An 18,539-nucleotide genomic window follows, 5' to 3' on the forward strand; every position below is an offset into this window, starting at 1 on the left:
TTGACGTCGCTGTATTCAGCAATGACCGCACATTATTTTTCATAATATTGTGCAACCCTATTCGCTGCCAGCCCACTCAATATTAGATTCCCAGCAGTTTCACAATGAACAATTAACTGATGCAGTTGGTCATTTGAAAAGTTTATTAAAATCTCTTATTAATTCAAATACATAATGGGATGGGGAGTTATATAAAACACTTTGAGTCTGCTGAAACAGTTAGAGTAGACTGTACACCATCATTTGTTGAGTTGAGCTAAAAGGGGTGGGAATTTGTATACATTTGGTCTTCAGAGAACCTAGTTGAACTAGTGTGTGTTAATACTGATCAGGTGAGCTGTTAAACTAAGGCATCGGGTTTAAGTACTACATGGTTTACAATAGGGCACACAAGCCCTGCATTCGAATACATACACAACAGTTTGTGGTAGCATAGGCTTTCTGGTAGCACTTGCTGCAGTCTTTCAAAAGGCCAAAGAAAGGGCAACACTCAACGCTCCCATCTGGCTCCAGGAAGAAGTCACCATTAATCCCGTCTCACTCACACATCAGTCCAAAAGGCCCCAAGATTTTTTTTTCTCCCATTCAGGGTTACAGTAAGTGTCGAGTAACTGGAAGTGCTGGGTTTTCTTTGCTTGAGATGATGATGTGTATGTACAGCTTGCATACTGTGTATTAGTTAATGCTGTGAGGTCCAGTCGGTGAGTTCAGCTGAGGGAGGGGGGACGGGTTAGAGGCAGGACTGTCCAGATCTGGCTCTAGGCTTTGGTCTGGTTGGGGCAGGTTTTCCCTTGAATATTCTGCATACCACTCCTGGAGAGAACAGAGAGAGAACAGATCAAGAAGAGAATTCTCAACGGTCCACCTACCGTCATGGCGCACAGCATCATTTCTGCAGTCTCTTACCTGCATCTCCTCCTCGTACATTTTCATGCTGAGGTCGCTCTTTGTCCTCGACCTGCGGCCCAGGTACACCAGCGATGAGTGCTGTGCGTGACACAGGAGGGAGAGCTAGTAAGTATAGCTTACGTGTAAAGCAGAGGAGAGTTTCCCGCCTGTGTTCTTACCCCACTCCTGTCCATAGTTTGTAGGACTCTTGTTAGAGAGCTGAGGGAAGACAGCCCTGGGCATGTCTGTTTGTACAGCTCGAGTGTGGCCAGGACGTCATCTCGACTCAACTCTACTTCGAACACGATCCCATTCTCATCTAGAATATGTACAATCGCATACATCAAATGCACTCTCTGACAGCAAACTTAACACCAGTGGCAGCCAAATAAGAATTTTTTTTTTTTAACAGTTATCAATGCAAACATTCAAGAAAACAAAGCTTCTGTGCTTGGACATGAACACTATACATATGTATTATATCAATGCCTGCTGAACAAACCCTCTGGATTATCCACCGGTTCCCTGTTCTTGCGGCTGTAGTTCATGCGGAACAGAAATGCGTCGAGAATAAAAGCCACAATGATGGTCATCACCACCTGAAGAGGGCCCAAACCGAGAATCACTAAATCTTCTCAACTGACAACGCATAGCTTAAGGGAAAAACAGAGCATTTTGCAAACAACTCAAGCACGGGACAACCTTCACAGGCCTCACCATGGTAACTATGTAAAAAGTCATGAAGTACAGACGACTCCAGTGGCTCGTCATAGAAGTAACTCCTTCCTGCGGGGGAGCGAACACAGCAGAGTCAAACAGCAGGAAGACTGCAGGGTAGTGACAGCTAAACAACCAGAGATTAGAGCTTACCATGGTGATGTACCAGTTGTTGACCACGGTCAGCTCAAACAGAGTCACTGCAAGAGAAATGAGGAAATCTGTTTCATATTCAACACACAGAAGGAGAATTCAGTGAACACATGCAACTAATGCATCATTTAGTCTTGCGAGTACTGAGGAAAGAAATACCTTCTATAAATCTCTTAACCGTGACAAATGTAAAGTAGCACCAGCCTCGTTCTTAAAGAAATAAATTACCAAAGCTGCTGAGAATATTGTTGAAGTTATTGAGATAATAGTAGCCATCTTCTAACACCGTCTTGTTGCCAGAAGTATCGTTTATCAGTCTGTAGGAGTCCGCCACGGTGCTGGTGCTGGAGGGTAAAATAAAAAAAAAAAGAAAGAAAATTTCTCTGTGTCTAAATGTGTGGCAGAACACTGGGCACCAGACCTTTTAAATAAGCCAGCAAACAGAATACTCAAGAACAAACTGCATCTCTGCTTGATTCAAACTTCCGCCAGCAATGACGGTGGGACTCACTTGCAGCAGTTGGGGTAAATTACGTCGGCAAAGAACTCCATTCCCACAATGGCAAAGGAATAATAGAAGATGATCAATGTCAGTCCCAGACTTGCCATTCTGGGGAAGAGCTCAAACATGGTGTCCAACACGTTACGATACCTCTGCTTTATCTTAAATAACCTGCGAGACAAAAACAGGTTCAAGCTAAATATCAGATGCCAATGATAACAATCGTAAGAGTACACTCTGAGCTTAAAAGTGGGAAGGAATGCAGACCGGAGCAGCTGGAGTGGTCTGAGCACTACAATAAAGTAGAAGGGAGCCATGTTGAAGGCAAGAGCAATCAGGCCCAGGAAGGCGAACACCGTCACGGAGAAGTCAAACCTGGACAGATGTGCACATTGAGGATTACCAGCAAAAGCACAAAACCAGAGTTCAGCATATGTTTCCATCGGTTTTTGTTACTTTTCACAAACTATTATGAAAATACAGGAGTATTACCATAATGAGATTCATACAGAATACTGAATCGAAACATTGTGACACATATTGAACTGAAAATTCTGACTTAGCTTTTTTTTTTTTTATATAAATATACTTAAAAAGAATAATAAGCCACTCACAGATTCCACCCTGAGCTGAAATAAGTCACCGGCCCCAAACCTGTTAATTTCAACAACACCTCTACACCATAAACTAAAAGTGGGAAGACAGAGGCAGAATTAGCATTAGTGGCAGTGCATGTAAATAGATTTAATCATAGACCATGTCAATGCTGTTATGAGTTTCTTTGTTTATAGGAGGAGACAGCGCGAGCTCTACTCACTAGTCAGGAAAACAATGTAACTCCAGGGAACCGATTTGGACCAGGAATAACCACCTGGAGGAGGAGAGCAAAGTCAGAGATCTCAAACACCTCCTCTATGTTGCATATATGCGTTTCTGGGGAAAAAAAAAGGATCTTACTATTCAGTGAGTACGTCTCCACGAGGATCCACACACCGTTGACGGCCACCACCACATCTGCAGTAACAACAGCAGGTTAAAAGGTCTGTGATGACTGTCCCTTCTAGAGACAGCTGGAAGAATGTGAATGATTACACTTACACATGGCATACTGGAAGGCCTTCGACCTCACAAGCAGGTTGATGCCTGTTATAGAAAAGAAGAAAGCAGTCATAACTAGGAAATGAAAAGAAAAATGTGATAAGTGCAATAAACAGAGGAAGCAAATCGAGAACTTGCCCTTGAAAATGAGGAAGGCTGTGTGTGGTAGATCATCAAACCAGTATTCTCCACTCCGTCGTGCCTAAACGACACACAGATTGTACATGTTGTACGTGTTCATGACAACCAGGCAGGGGGACTCCAAACAAAACTGGCTGTAGCCACCAAACACAAACGTAAAAGGGATTACCTTCCACTTAAGGCCAATGACCTCAAAGAACTTGTAAAAGTCCTGAAGACTGTAAAATAAGATAAAAAGTCCCATTTAATTACAATGTATGATAATAAAACAGGAGCATTAAATGAAAAAACACTTTAATTAAGAAGAAGCACGTGGGATAATTACCTGAGCATTGACGCCCCAGATGTGTTAAGAACTTTGTATGTGAGAAAACGGTCCCTGGCAGACATCCGTGGCCTGTAGAAACGCATCAGACCATCGAACTGTTTCAGAGACACGCCCATCGGTCTCTGAGGAGGAAATAAATCATAATTAATAAAAACCTCACGGGGTATTTGAGCATTTTAAGAAACAAGGTATTCATCCCAAAAATAGCAAACGGACCTGTCGGCTCACCAACAACTGAAAGGCATGGTCAATAGCGGAGCGTTTGTGAAGCAAAAGAGATTTAAACTTCATCTTTTCGACGCCGTTAAACGTATCAAACACCACAGCGAGGAGCTGGAGGGGAACAGAAGAAAGCGACTGGTGAGAAAAACAAGCGAAGTGGAGTCCGTGTCCATTTCAAAAAATGATGCGAAGAAGACCATTTGTACCAGGTTCATGACGAAATAGAGCTCTATGGAGAGGTACACAATGAAGAAAACACAAGACCAGCGGTTCTTGGAGTACGCAGGCATCATCACGTCAGGAAAACTACAAGAGAGCAAGATATCTGAGCCACAAGATGCAGAAGAAAGTCCAGCCAAAAAACACATGATGAGCATAAATGATGAGCTCTAAAAGTAGGAAGTACTGCCAGCACAGCATGGGTATAAAGATGACTGAACAGTTCTATGGGTGCTGTCGTGCTTACTTTGCTGTGGTCAGCAGCACAAACAGGCTGACGAGGCTGTTCTCCAAAGTTCTGAAGTACTGCGGTGAGAAGAAGTAACAGATGCATAAGTGGTACAAGCAGAAGAATTACGAAGTCTCCACACTTGCACAACATACAGTAACTATTGTCTGGCAGAGAAAAGGCTCAACATACCGGGTCAGCAGTGTTTGTAGAGAAGAGGCAGAAACCTGGAGGAGGCAAAAGACTGATTAAACACGCATGGTAACAAAAAAACAAGATTACCTCAGAAGAAATTCCTTCTTTATACTACATTTCCAGTTGAAGAAGGCATTAAAGAAGCGACAGAATACACATTCTTACCCAAGATGGCAAATATAACCATAAAGAAAAGCAGCAGCAGGAGGATGTCGATAAAAGGCGGGAGAGACTGGAAGATCTGGCGTAAGTTTCTGAATGGATAAAAGACACCTTGTCATTAAAACTGCAATTAACAGGAAACCAATTCGCAAAGCAATCGCATTAAATAACGGCACGTTAGTTGCCGTAAACAGTTGTGTTTGAAAGACAACATCAGATGTATGGGAAAGCTTTTGCATTTCATATCCGGCTGACTGCCAAGAAAAAACACAAAAGCATCCCCAATTAATTCTTTGACTGTCCCTCTAGGCATTTAGGAACCCCCTTAAATAATCATCTCTTCATCAAAATCAACATATGCACAACTGTGAAATGCAAATGAGCTCAGCCTCTGCCTAAACACTTACTTGGCAGCAGCTGCTCACCCTCAGCCTCAGTAATGTCATTAAACCGCTAATAATACTGTATGTTGCCAGTGTTAGATAAGCATTGGTCTCAGCCATCAGTTCTGACTGATCCCACAAGTTCGTTAGTCGTTCGTTAGATATGAAAACACTGGCTGTCCTAACCAATGTGTTTTTGAGACGTTCGGCATGCTGTAGTTCTAAGGCACAGAATATCTGGGATGGATGTTTTAAAGTAAACCTTTTAAGCAATAAGGAAATGACAAATCAGGGAAGGTAACCAAAATTTTCTAGCTATATAGTTACACTAGATGTTATTCTCTTGGCTTCCTTACAGTGAGGAACGTTGGAGTTATTTTTTACCTAAATTTTTTTTTACCTAAATTTATCATTTGACTCGCATATAAGACAGGTTTCTAGGACTGCCTTCTTTCACCTTTGTAATATTGTTAAAATCAGGAACATCCTGTCTCAGAGTGATGCAGAAAAACTGCTCCATGTGTTTTTTACTTCAGGATTGGACTACTGTAATTCTTTATTATTGGGCTGTGCCACATATTCTCTGAAAAGCCTTCAGCTGATCCAAAATGCTGCAGCCAGAGTTCTGATGAGAACTAACAGGAGAGATCATATTTCTCCAGTTTTAGCTTGTCTTCATTGGCTCCCTGTTAAATTCAGAATAGAATTTAGGATTCTTCTCCTCACATATAAAGCTCTTAATGACCGAGCTTCATCATATCTTAAAGATCTCATTGTAAGATATTTTCCTAACAGAGCACTTTGCTCCCAAACTGCAGGTTTACTTGAGGTTCCCAGAGTTTCTAAAAGTCGAATGGGAGGCAGAGCCTTCAGTTATCAGGCCCCTCTCTATATAAAATAAGCTGCCAGTAAATGTCCGGGAAGCAGACTCCCTCTCTACCTTTAAGACTAAGCTTAAAACTTTCCTTTCCCTGTTCCAACAAGTATCCTTTAAATGGTGTTACAGTGGTGAGATGACATTTGTTGTATTTGGCGCTATATAAATAAAACTTAATTGAATTGAACCACATCATCGTTAAGCACCATAAGTTTTCCTTTCATTCACATCTTCACCTTGGACGAAGTTTTCCAAAGGATCCATTCTCAGAGGCCTTGACATTTAATACGTCAACAAATGGCAATAAGAAAGATACATTTTTTTGCTGCAGCCAACTCTGCCTGTCATCACTGTCACTTTCTGTTGGAGTTAATTAACATTGTGTGAAATTAAAGTAGCACAGTGCAGCTTTAAATGGACGGAGCAACTTCTTCCTCGTTTGTTTTTTGGTTTGTAAGAGCTAAAAAAAAAAAAGCCGCCTCTAAAAAGATGCAGAAAGAATTTTAAGGTAAAGGAAACTGAAAGTTCTCTTTTGAGGCCCCGATGTGCACCCGAGTGTGTGAATCTGCGTGTACGTAAATGTTTAGATCATCATGCACCTGCGCACAGCTCCGCAGTATCTACAGTCCACCAGGAATATGGGTCTGAGCGCTCTGGTCACTCGAAGGTGAGACGTTTGTCTGATCAGAACCACAATGGCCTCCACAAACTGTAGCAGCAACACACAGGTCTGTACAAGGAGAAGAGACAACATGGAAGATTTTAATAACAAATAATGACAGTATGCCTACAGTACACCAGATGGTGTCACATAAAGCAAGCGGCTGATCTTGACTTCTTGACTTTCCTGCAGCATGAGGCCAGAAAATAATAGGACGGCTATGAGGCTACTGTGAAAAGATTGTATTCTGAGTCCGTCCGAAAGTATAAAGCATGCATAAGTTACCTTCACCATGGTTCTCTTGTGCCGTATGAAAGTGTGGAAGCCTAACCAGCGGAGTTTCATGCATAGCTCAAATGCCACCATAGACAAAGCCAGCAGCTCCAGAGTGGCATGAACCTGCAGAGAAATCAAATGTATAAGAGATTTTTTTACAGCAAACTGGGTGTTTAAGCTTTTGTGTACATGTTCGAGGGATTTCCATTCTGTTTTTTTCTGCAGCGATTACATTCTACATTCCCACAATTTGCTATTTTAAGGTGGTAAATTCTTGTGAATTGATGTCAAAAGAAGACTCTGGGCATTTGATTGATTTATTCTCAAGATAAACTTCGAACACACTAAGAAATGTTTTGTCTTTTTTTTTTTCTTACAGTGTACATGAATTAAGCAAATGCAGACAATAGACTTCTACTTCTTCTAAATAAAGTTCAATCAACGGGACCAACTATATGCGTTAACTTACATATACATCCAGGCGCAATGAGGGAACGGCGGGAGCTTCGCATAGCGACAGCATCATCAGCAGCAGTCCCGTGAGCAGCTCCATCATGTAGAACAGGTGGTTATGTGCAAACAGGTACGCTGCCAGAGCTTTTGGGTTTCGCGGGTGAGTGAAGAACTTGTCATTGTTCTCTCCCTCCTGTTAAAATGAATTCCAAAGACACGTTTGAAAAGACTTTTTATTATTTGTGCTCCACAAACACAGCAGCTAAATCTGAATAGCATTATGGATCGTTTCACTGCTTTGTGGCTGGAATGGAATATTTCGCCTCGTCCACTTTCATTTTTATTTGGCAGTTTCCTGTATATCAACAGATTCACGACTTCCTGGAGCTGTGTATGCGTGAACAGGTCAATGCAGGAACGGAAAGAGTACAAGGTTTAACCATGTACAGGTAATAAAGTATATGAGGTCAAATAAATCCATTAAATGACCACGTGATGGTGTGCACTAAAAAAAACACCTCAATGCCTCAATCCTCTGCTTGTGTATACCTGCAGGTAGATGGCTGCCTCTTGGTAGTTCATCTCCCAGCTTTGTCTCAGTGACACATTTTGGGTTCTGTTGTTCTGTGGTCCAGGTGTTGAGACCACAGCATTGTTCACTATGTCATAATTACCCCGTCCATCTGGGGGGAGGGAGAGGAGGAGAAGAAGAAGAAGAAAAAAAGAGTTGTCAGTGTGTTTTTACAGTTATTGTTTATGTCGATAAGTCACACACGCAAACAGTTAACAGAAGGGTATGCGCCTACCCGTCCAGTCTAATTCTAACTGTAAGGCATAGCAGGAGATCACGACTGGGCTCTCTTTACAGGACCGATCGTCATGGAACCCGGCTGGCTGTCCATATGAGGACTCCATTGATCAGTTTGGATTTGTCTGAGTGACTCAGCCGGGTGAATGTACACTATCGAGGTGCTGGTGTCCAAACCGCGTGTGCGTGTCATTCACACCACGCTGGTCTTGTGCCAGCCTCCACACACATCTGGAGGTACAGATGGGCAAACATTCCACTCAGGCCTGATGCAGACTCCAGAAGCAGAGTCACATGTGAAGTTCGGATCAGATACTCACAGATCCAGAGATATCCCAATGCTCAAAAGAACTCTGGAGGTACAGCATTGTTCGAACAATCAACGAAGCAAATAAAGTTGGGTACTTCTTTGAAGAGTCGAGAAAAACGATCAAATTGATGCGAGGTACTAACATCAATAACAGGACACAAACACTTGAAACAGTGGAATAAGCTTAAAGAGTTTGAACTCTGAACCAAGCTTTGCCTGTCCGTAAGAAAGAGCGGCATTTACTTTGATATCACATTGCCAAATACACCTCCTGCCCGCTGGAGACAGGATACAGACACGAGACAGAAATACCACAAGAGGAAATAATGTTGCGTTACATAACGGAGAGTGGTTAACGTTAAAAGCCATGGAAAACATCAATCATTTTAATAACACAGAGGTAGAAGGTAGTTGGAGGATGTATTGCAAAATTAGGCAATTTATCTCCTTGAAATGACAAAGTCAAAAGTTCAACTGAAAGAGAGGAAATCCCAAAAAATTTTCTCTTATGTCCATCATTTGCAGAATCAAGCTTGGTCTCTCATTAAATATTAGTCAGAATTTTCTTTCTTGAATAAGCAGTCCCTCCCGTGTGTCGCTCTGCAGCTGCATACTTTCCTCCTGTCTCAGTCTGTCTGGGTGCTCACAGCACACATTGCACATCACATGTTCCTGGCTCCGGCACACGACTCCGTGGAATCAAAAGTAACGTCGGCCATGAAACGACACATGAAAATGCAGTCACAGATGTCTGCTGTCCACAGTTCCAGCAGCAGATTGAGCTTAAGCGTGACCATCAAATTCCGATCCAGCAGCAGCCTGCCTGCGTCCTGACACGAGTGAACCCCGCGTCGGCTGCGTGCCATTCACACCAATCATTTGTTTGAGAACAATAATATGTTTGGAGCTCCCAGTCAATCACGTGACGAGGTCAGGTTCACAGAGACACAAACAGACTCCCGAGTCATGATCACTTCTCCCAGAAAAATAACCAAACAATAAAAATGAACTGCCCGCTTCCATGCATTCGATTTGTTGCTCAGGTGACACAACGCCGCCTTGCTTTTCTCAGCAGCCAAGTTCAAAGACCCCCTCATTCCAGAAAGCTCCTGACAGCAATAAGCAACAACAGCATGAAAATTCCAACTTGTGCACCACTCCCAGATATCCTGAGACCAAAAATAAAAAAAGAAGAAGATATTCCTCTTCCTGTTCACCCTCAGAGTCAGAGAAAAGGATCCAGTGAGCTCAGACACGCAGACGCACTCACACCCAGGCTGCACAACTTGACAAACACAACACAGACACATGATGGCCATGAGCAACAGGGAGGGTGTGTGGGGCTGCATGGTCTGCCGAGTCAGCAGCTTTCTCAGATGGGTCATTTTGTAGCTTATATGGGAGAAAAACAAAGGCAGCCGGATCACTATGTTGGGGGGATGCATGGTTTCACACACAAACGGCGATCGGTGAGCAACATGTGGTCAAGCAGCGTGGGCTGGACGAGACGCCTATACACAGCGGAATCTCAACATCAGACACCTTCAGACTGCACCAGGGTTAATCATGGTAAGTAGATGAGCATTAATTCCATATCACAAAATTTACCTTAGGAATAAGGTACTATTGACAATTTACAATGAGAGCAAGTAAATACTCCACACCAGCCTGAACTTAAACATCACTTATATGTCAGTATTTTCATCAGAATTCACCTATAGTACTACTCCATTTTAATATGAACCCTTTTTTTGTTGTTGTTTTTTTTAAATGCTAATGCCAAGTCATTACATTGGGAGATATGCATCTTTCACCGGATATAAAAGGGTATATGAGATGCAATCTGAAAAGTTTTTCCATCTTTCTTTCTTATCTTATATTTCTTATATTTTCTAACAAAATGCCCTGTATGCGTCTAGGTCCTTGGCGAATAAAGCTGATATGTAGCGGGGACTAACAACAAAGCTGCATTGAATGTACACAGGTAAAGTATAAATACAATGAATGTGTGCTTAAAGCATTACAAGAAAAGTTTGTGAACCCTAAAACTATGTGTTTCTGGCACATTTTGAACTACACTGACCTCTGATATGCACACTCCCAGGCCTGAAACTGTCTTTGACGGCCATGGGACTGAGATACTGCAGTTCACAACTTCGTTTTGCAGTACTTCCCCATTTTGCTTTACTGTCGCTCAACATTGTTGTGGGCTGCCTCTTCAACATAGCAACAAATCAGTGTGGATGACTGTACACGTGCAGGGCTCACATGGAGACTTGTGATGTTATATCTCACAACCGTGGAGCCAAAGAGCAAACAATCGAAAAATTCTCTGGTGTTACTTTAAACAGTAAATCTACTTAATTTTTTACTTATTTTTTTCTGCTGAGCTCCTCATGGAAAAAACGAACATCAGCCTTCTTTAACTGAATGTCAAACTGTACTTTAGATTAATCCTGAACCATACATCTAGCCAACTATTCATAACACCGAGTGTTATTTTCCAAAAAACAAAAACACCTTTATTAACACTTTACAAAGCAGCAATCTTCAAACAATCCCTCATGGAGACGGGGATTTCTGATGGGCTGTATTAGATAACACTGTGTATGCTGTCACATGACCATGATCATACGCCTAAATAGGAATCTACATTACATGGCTCCACTCTCGAAGAAACTCACTTTCATCTCCTCTTTCAGTCTCTTCGTTGAGCAGACCGCTGTTTGCTTCGTCCCAGGTTAAGATGAGAGGCACATCGTCGTCGGACTCCATGCTCGCAGATAAACAGGAGGCAATCCGTTTTGAGTCCCAGCCCCCAGCTGGAGTTACTGTAAGCTTCACACTGGCTAGATAACTCCACGGTTTGTTCGGCAAACCGCAACACAACTGCACATCTTCAGTGCGCACAGATAACGACAAGCTGAAACGTAGCTGTTAGCTAACAAACAGAAGACTTTCTACGCTGCGATGATACGATGGTGGACTTCAGGTTCAAATGTCTCGGTCAAAATGTGCAATCAGAACCTTTTAAGTTGAGTAAGGCGACCAAGATGCCTGTTATTTGAGGATTTGGCTTTTGTCCTTTTACGCATGACATCTGTCACCAATGTAACTAGCTTACGGTCACTTAGGCTAACAAGATGAGGCTGTCCGTCTGCGTCCATCACAGTATCATCGGCGCACAGTCTGTCCGCTGGATTACAAATGCTGTGCGCGTCTTGGCAACATATAATATACGGTCAAGTAAACCATTAGTTATCTAGTTTAATCATTAAAGCCAATCGTTAATTTTTTCCACGATCAACATTATCTGACCCCAACGATAGAGCAAAAATATCTACGGAGAGATCAACAAACTTTCACGACAATAAAGCAGTTTACGGCAGGCTGGGTGAGAACGCCTGACAACTTTTCAAAATATAAGTCAGTAGGTCTGATACAGTTCCGTAATGAGCTCAAATATTATTTATTGATCAATTTGATTGATGTTTATAAAAATTTCATACCGCTCAGCTAATTTTTTTGTGAACAAATGTTTATGTGCCGTACAAGCGGAAATACGATGTTGTTATTGCATGGTATCATAGCAACAGGGTCCCAAACATTTGCTGGTTGGGATGAGTCAAGACTCATGTCACCTTGCTCACGTTGTATCTAAATAATAACCGCAAAGGTAAGAAAAATAAAACAACAAAAACATGCTCGCTATTTATTTTATACATTTCGCGGACTGCATATTAATATAATTATCAACCGGAATTATTAGAGGGCAACTTGCTAACCAATGTAGCTAGCAGTGGCTTAACAGAGCCTGTTCAGACTTTAATGTCGATGCTCTTTGCTTTGGATTACTTAGGAAAAAAAGAAAAAACTTTGTTTACAACACCAATGTGAAAACTTTGACAAAAAAATACAAGATAAAAAACACTGATTAGCAGTATTTTAAACAACTTAAATCGTCTTGAAATGTTGTCGGTATTGCACTTCTGGAATTGTGTACATAGTATGTTGATTGTACATGTGTGAGGGAGAAGTTGTGTTTAAAGGAAATCATACAAGTATTACAACCACAAGGTTATGAATGAGTAACTCACCTGGGACCCTGGGAAAAACTCATAGACAGTCATTGGCTCTTTTTTGTTACATACCGTGGCGTGGCTTAAGTCCATTCACATATTTTCCTTTAAATAATTTTGGTCTTTATCTTTTTGTTTTATGTTAGGTAACAACTCGGTAGCAGATACAAATTTTTTCTACTGCCTCTAGCGAGTTTCTAAGCAAGTTGATCTGAAAACTGAACATGTAAAAACACTGCACATCTCTTAGAGAAATCTCTCCTGTCTGTGTAACGTGTAACAATGTTGCTTTCAAATCCATAAACACCGTTAAAACATCTGCGGGCATGAATGTGAAATCATGTAACACAGGCATACCATCTGTAAGCACATATGGTAACCATAAACAGACAATAAGCCAATATAGACAATAACTGCTTATTTTTTTACATGCACTATGTGTAATATTACAAAAGTCTTTTTTTTTATGATCCAGTGTGAATATGTCCGCAAAGGAGACAACATTGATGGCAGAAGGTCAGTCAGAGGTTGCCTTATTGTTACAGAAGAAGAAGCTATCACTTGAGGCTCAACGTATCTCAAGCATCGTGGAAAAATGCATCAGTAAAGTTGAGATTGCAGCAGCCCTGCCTGACACGTCTGGCGTTGTGGACAATGACTTGAGCAGGGCACTCCAAGCGCATCAAATAATCAGTGAAAAACTGGAGAAACTAGAAGGTCTCAAGCATAAATCAGATGGGCATCAAGAGGGAGAAGCCGAGGAAGCACGGAAAAGAGAGCGGGCTCAGCTTGAAAAGGATATAAAAAGCTCGGTCAGAAATGTGCTCAGGCATTTCCGTGTCAATCCAAATGCCTTTACTGGCATAAGAGCAGAGCTAGATGTGGAAGTGGGAGACAGTGAGTCCATTTTAATCAGAGAGCTTAAGATATTCCACAGCCATATGATAAAAAGGTTGTCCTGTCTGCATGAGGAGCCACAGCCGGTCCTCTCCAAGCGGCTGTCTTCAACCTCTGTTCAAAGTCTGGAGCACTTGATTTCACAGGAAGAAAAAGCAGCTGCAACCATTAAGGAAATGAATGAAACGGTGAGGCATCAATCCGACTGTAAAAAGCCAGCCGCCACATGTGCTCAGTTAAATACATGGACCACTTTTTTCCTACTTTTAGCCTGTCATATATTTCATTGAACATTGCAGATTTCAGAGAGAGAAAGGGAAATAAAGAATATGCAGGATTATCTGGAAAATGCACACAGAGAGGATTTGACAACTCTCCCAGAGAAACAGGCCGAGCTGAATATGAAGACATCAAGCATGAGGCTGGCCAGCTTACAACAGGAAATTGATGAACTGAACATTCAGCTCAACAGTTTGAGGCTTGAAAACCGACAGGCAGAGAGAATTCTTCACGAGGTAAGTGTAACATCACACAGTAAAAGTAACCTGTCAATACTGAAATACATAGTATTTAGTTTAATTAGAATCCCCGTTAACTGTTATTGTTTTCCTTTCTTGGCAGAAAAATGAAATGTTGGAGATGGAAATTGAAAACTTAATCCAAACTTTTGACCGTGAAATGGAAGAAACCCAGGTAAAAAAAAAAAAAAGGTGATCTCTGTGAGCTGTTGTTCCAGTCATAGGCCTGTTGTTCCTTTCTGTGACAGGGGCAGACGGAAATATGTTGCACATATTCATTGATCGTCACGAGCTGCGGTCACACATGGTTGATGTGGCCATGTTCGATCTGCAGGCCTCCCAGCGGTGTTGTGCTCTCGCTGTTTGTGCACACTTGTGGAATGATTAACATTTGTTCGCCTGGTGATATTTCTTCTGCTTAAGCGAGCCTCAAACAGAGCAACGGCTGTGTTCCCCTGTGATGCAGTCAGCTGTGGCATTGTGCAGACACGTGAAAAAAATATTTCTTTTTGCGGTCCTTTTCAAAGTCCACAACCACTCAATTTTTGAGGGTGGTCAAAGGGTTCGTTCTCTTGTGGAAACACAGCAGCTCAGCTTGGGAGAATTAATGATTTCTTCTTCTGCTGCAGGTCAGTTAAAGGGAATGGGAGATATAAGTGTTAGATTTCACTGACATTTCTTCAAGTGAACTTTCATTATTCGCAAATGTTAAACCGTTGTTTCTGGTATTAGAAAAGAAACAGTGATGCATGTTTAACTTCCAGGAGTAATTGTTCAGGACAGCTGCTGTAGATCAGCTGGCTGTCTGATAATCGGAAGGTCGTTGGTTTGATGCTCAGCTTCTCTGAGATGTCCTTGGTCAAGACAATGATCCCCACTGTGTGTGAGTGTGTGTGCTAGAGAAAAAGCACTGCATACTCTGGTTAAAGCTATAACAACTTTGGTTCATATGGGACACCTCTCTTATGGATGACTTTTGATTCCCACAGAAAACTGGTTTGAACGTGCAACTTAACTCTGTGGGGATTTCGTGCTAGAAAAATCAAGTTCCGAGGCTCTAAAGCAATTAAAAAGTCCTAAACCAAAAGATATTCATATCAATATAAGATGAAACATGGCAGAGAAAAAAGAAGTCACTTTCTTTCTTTATCTTCTGAACATATTCACCCCTATCTCTCTTTTCTCCATCTTTTCTCCATTAACTGCCACTATCACGTGTCTCAGACCAAGCTGGAGCTGAATGAAAGTGAACATGAGAAGGAACAGGAGGAGGTGAAGAAGCTGGAGAATCCTTTTTCTGTCCTAGAGGTGGAGTTTAACCAGATCCAGGAGAAGCGGCGGCTGAATGAAGAGAAAAGGAGAGAGGAGATGAGGGAGCTGGAGTTGAAGACCAAAGCTTCTATCCTCATCCAAGCCTGGTGGAGAGGTTACAGTATTCGTAAGGCCTTAAAGAATAAGGGCAAACGCAAGAAGGGCAAAAAAGGAAAAGGCAAGAAGACAAAATAAATGACTGTCTCGTCACTTTGGTTCTACGCTAACACGCACTTCTGTGGGGCATGTTTTTATGGTGGCGGGTGTTTTTAAAAAGAGCTAATTGGTTGTTTATCTCAGAGAAGTTGTTGTAATTTTTTTTGTTTTTCAATAAAGTTAAAAAAAATTGAAGGTATTAGTTCTTTTTTGCTTAATTTCCAGCATAGCTGTATTCAACTTCAACTGGCCGCAGGGCTGGTTTATGTCCTCATTGGGCAAATAAGTTGTTGTTCTTTTCTCGGAACAGCCACAGGGAGGCAGGGTAGGACCCTTTGTTCAGACTCACCAACATTATCTTTATTTTGCAGCAATAAGATTTTTTTTTAACTTACATACAGTAGGTGAAATAAAAACAATTTCACTTAAAATGTATAAAAAAAACAGTGGACTTATTGTCAAGCTCTGATAATTACAATGAGAGGTTACGCATTTGTCATACTGACCATTCAGTAACTCGTTTTCAGTTAAATTTGGATTGTTAGGTGAATGGCTTTCAGAGGTTACGATACAGAGGGGTTAAAAAAATAATATTTCTCAAAGTAAGTCAAATCTATGATATAAAAAGGTTGAAAGAGTCAACTTCATTTCAGTTCAGTTCAATTTATATGGCGGCAAAACATAAGGCACTATAAAGATACAGTCCAATTCAAGACAATTATACTCCAATATGTTGCAATCCAATCATAATCTTATCAAATCAAATTCAGTAAATTCCAAATTAGTCCAATTCATGATAAGCCAACAATCACCAGTAACTTTGGGTCCTCAGAAGACACTGCGTTTAAAAACAGACATGGGTCTGAAGTGGAAGTTATTGCATCAGAATTTAGAAATCAGAAGTTTATTGCCAAGTAGGTTTGCATTTACAAGGAATTTGACTTGGTGTAGTTTGTACAGACAATATAGATATATATACAGAATCTAAATATAATAAAAAAGAGACTGTGCGTTAATGTAACGCAGAATATCCGAAATTATGCTACGTTTATGTAGCTTGTGGGCCTGGAAGGGGAGAGGGAGAGAGTCGGTGTCATGGGGGGCCCTGGGCCTTGTTGATAAGGCTAGTAGCGGATGGGAAGAAACTGTTACTGTCCTCAGGACCAGTCGGTCAACAAAGTTCCTGAAAGATTGGCTGAGGTAAAGTGGTAACTGCCCTCTGGTCTGAAATATCAGTATTTGAATTTATTCAATCTTTGTTTTTTGAGAATCATGGAGATTTGGATACTGCATCTTCCTGGTAAAGAGGATAGGGCACATCTGGCTTGTTATCAGCAGCATGCAGTGCAAAGATCAGCATCAGTGTCCCTACAGGAGCATTAGCGCACGTGGCATGGGTAATCTCTGAAGGCATCATTAATGCTGGATGATATCTACAGATTTGGGACAATGCTGACATTCAGCTGTTTTTTCCTGTAAAAACAACGTCAAAGCACATTCTTCATGCACTACATCATGGCTTTGTAGAAACTGTTCAAATACTGAACTGGTCTGCCTGCAGTCCAGATCTGTCACCCACTGAAAATGTTTGGTTGATAATGAAATGAAAACATCTCAAAGGAGACCTGAGGCTGTTGGGCAGCTGAAGTCTTTTTTGAACCATAAAAGGGGAAAAGCCGTCAGAGCTACAACAATTTGTTTCCTTTTTAAGTCAGACAAAAAAATATCCGAAAACCTTTAGGCGGCATCTGATCTAATCTTGGCTTTTACACTGGACTTGGACTCAGGATGTGGTTTGATAACCAATGTTAGAGCTACATGTGCTCTAGCTTGGTTCTGAGCTGGACCAGCTGTTTTTCTCTGCTGGTCAACCTGCTCCTGCACCACATTCTGGACAGACCTGGTGTCTGAATGACCCATGTGTGTGTCTGCACATCCTACAAATACAAGATTAAGTAATACATTGAGACACATTATGGTTTTAGTCCCAAAAGTAAACATCAATGTCTGTATGCTGATAGTAATTTATTCATTTATAGTGCGTTAGATAGTTTGTTGTATCAGTTCAATGTGTTTTACTGGACTAAATTTGAATGAAGCGAGTGAAGCATGAGCATGTCAGTGTCATGTCCATGAAACCACTTTGACTTGACATATGCTTTGTGACACAAGGCCAGAAAAGAGCCATAAAAGATGGTAAATTGCAACTACACTGGGATGTATAATGAGCAACAATGCCACACACAAGCGTTATTATCATTATTAGTAGTACCGGTAGAAGAAGTTATAATAGCCCATATATTGGTGAGCCTGTGCTCTTTACAGCCACTAATTTCTGTCTTTGGCTGGCGTGATCTGCTGCCACTAAAGTCCAGCCTCTTGATGCTTTGTCTACTTAAGACAGTTGTTGTTACAGAGTGAACCTTTTTCCACCAACCAACCTAGTTCCTCTGTCTCTGTTTAACCAAGGCATTTTCATTCATAGAATTGAAGCTTTCATTTTTCTTTCCCCCTTTTTTGCACCATTCCAAGTTAATTTTTAACAAGATTGTTGGTTGACAGTCCCCACCTCACTCCAGCATGATCTCATTACAACTGATGTTTGATCCATCCATCCAATTTCTATATACTATACTTAATCCAGCTCAGGATCACAGTGGGGCTAGAGCCTATCCCAGCTGCCAATAGGTAGAATACATCCTCTAATCACCAGGCCACACAAAAACGAGCGAGACAAACAACTATGCACACTCACACTCTCTCCTAAGGTCAATTTAGAGACACCAACTAACCTAACGTGCATGTTTTTGGACAGTGGGAGGAAGTCAGAGGACCCTAACACAACCCACACAGAAAGGTTCCAGCTGGGATTCGAGGCAACAGTGCTAACCATCACACCGCAACCCAAGATCTGAATGTGAACATTAATGGAAATTCTTACTCACCTTGTAATTAC

The 18,539-nt window shown here is 41.5% G+C and overlaps 2 protein-coding genes across 4 annotated transcripts; one reads left to right on the forward strand and one right to left on the reverse strand.

Moving 5' to 3' along the window:
* Positions 1 to 125: 125 nt before the first annotated feature.
* tpcn1 (two pore segment channel 1) lies at positions 126 to 12,007 on the reverse strand. Of its 2 annotated transcripts, none has more exons than XM_075468051.1 (26): positions 11,307 to 12,007; positions 8,054 to 8,187; positions 7,521 to 7,697; positions 7,061 to 7,174; positions 6,714 to 6,844; positions 4,858 to 4,946; positions 4,690 to 4,724; positions 4,516 to 4,574; positions 4,256 to 4,355; positions 4,056 to 4,160; positions 3,825 to 3,949; positions 3,669 to 3,717; positions 3,497 to 3,560; positions 3,359 to 3,403; positions 3,218 to 3,274; positions 3,078 to 3,131; positions 2,875 to 2,947; positions 2,528 to 2,635; positions 2,270 to 2,431; positions 1,987 to 2,102; positions 1,759 to 1,805; positions 1,606 to 1,674; positions 1,391 to 1,487; positions 1,068 to 1,207; positions 907 to 987; positions 126 to 813 (listed from the first exon to the last, which is right to left on the reverse strand). In XM_075468051.1, the coding sequence occupies exons 1-26, from the start codon at positions 11,395 to 11,397 to the stop codon at positions 676 to 678; spliced, it is 2,460 nt and encodes an 819-aa protein (XP_075324166.1). In that variant the 5' UTR covers positions 11,398 to 12,007; the 3' UTR covers positions 126 to 675. The 2 variants fall into 2 exon arrangements, with proteins under 2 accessions (XP_075324166.1, XP_075324165.1); XM_075468050.1 differs by having other exon boundaries at positions 4,044 to 4,160.
* drc10 (dynein regulatory complex subunit 10) lies at positions 11,257 to 15,729 on the forward strand. Of its 2 annotated transcripts, none has more exons than XM_075468056.1 (5): positions 11,257 to 12,298; positions 13,177 to 13,786; positions 13,898 to 14,113; positions 14,220 to 14,291; positions 15,341 to 15,729. In XM_075468056.1, exons 2-5 carry the CDS (start codon positions 13,184 to 13,186, stop codon positions 15,620 to 15,622), a joined length of 1,173 nt encoding a protein of 390 aa, XP_075324171.1. In that variant the 5' UTR covers positions 11,257 to 12,298; positions 13,177 to 13,183; the 3' UTR covers positions 15,623 to 15,729. The 2 variants fall into 2 exon arrangements, with proteins under 2 accessions (XP_075324171.1, XP_075324172.1); XM_075468057.1 differs by having other exon boundaries at positions 11,257 to 11,455.
* The last annotated feature ends 2,810 nt before the right edge of the window (positions 15,730 to 18,539 follow it).

Source organism: Odontesthes bonariensis, chromosome 6 (genome assembly GCF_027942865.1).
Source record: "Odontesthes bonariensis isolate fOdoBon6 chromosome 6, fOdoBon6.hap1, whole genome shotgun sequence".
Taxonomy (NCBI): domain Eukaryota; kingdom Metazoa; phylum Chordata; class Actinopteri; order Atheriniformes; family Atherinopsidae; genus Odontesthes; species Odontesthes bonariensis.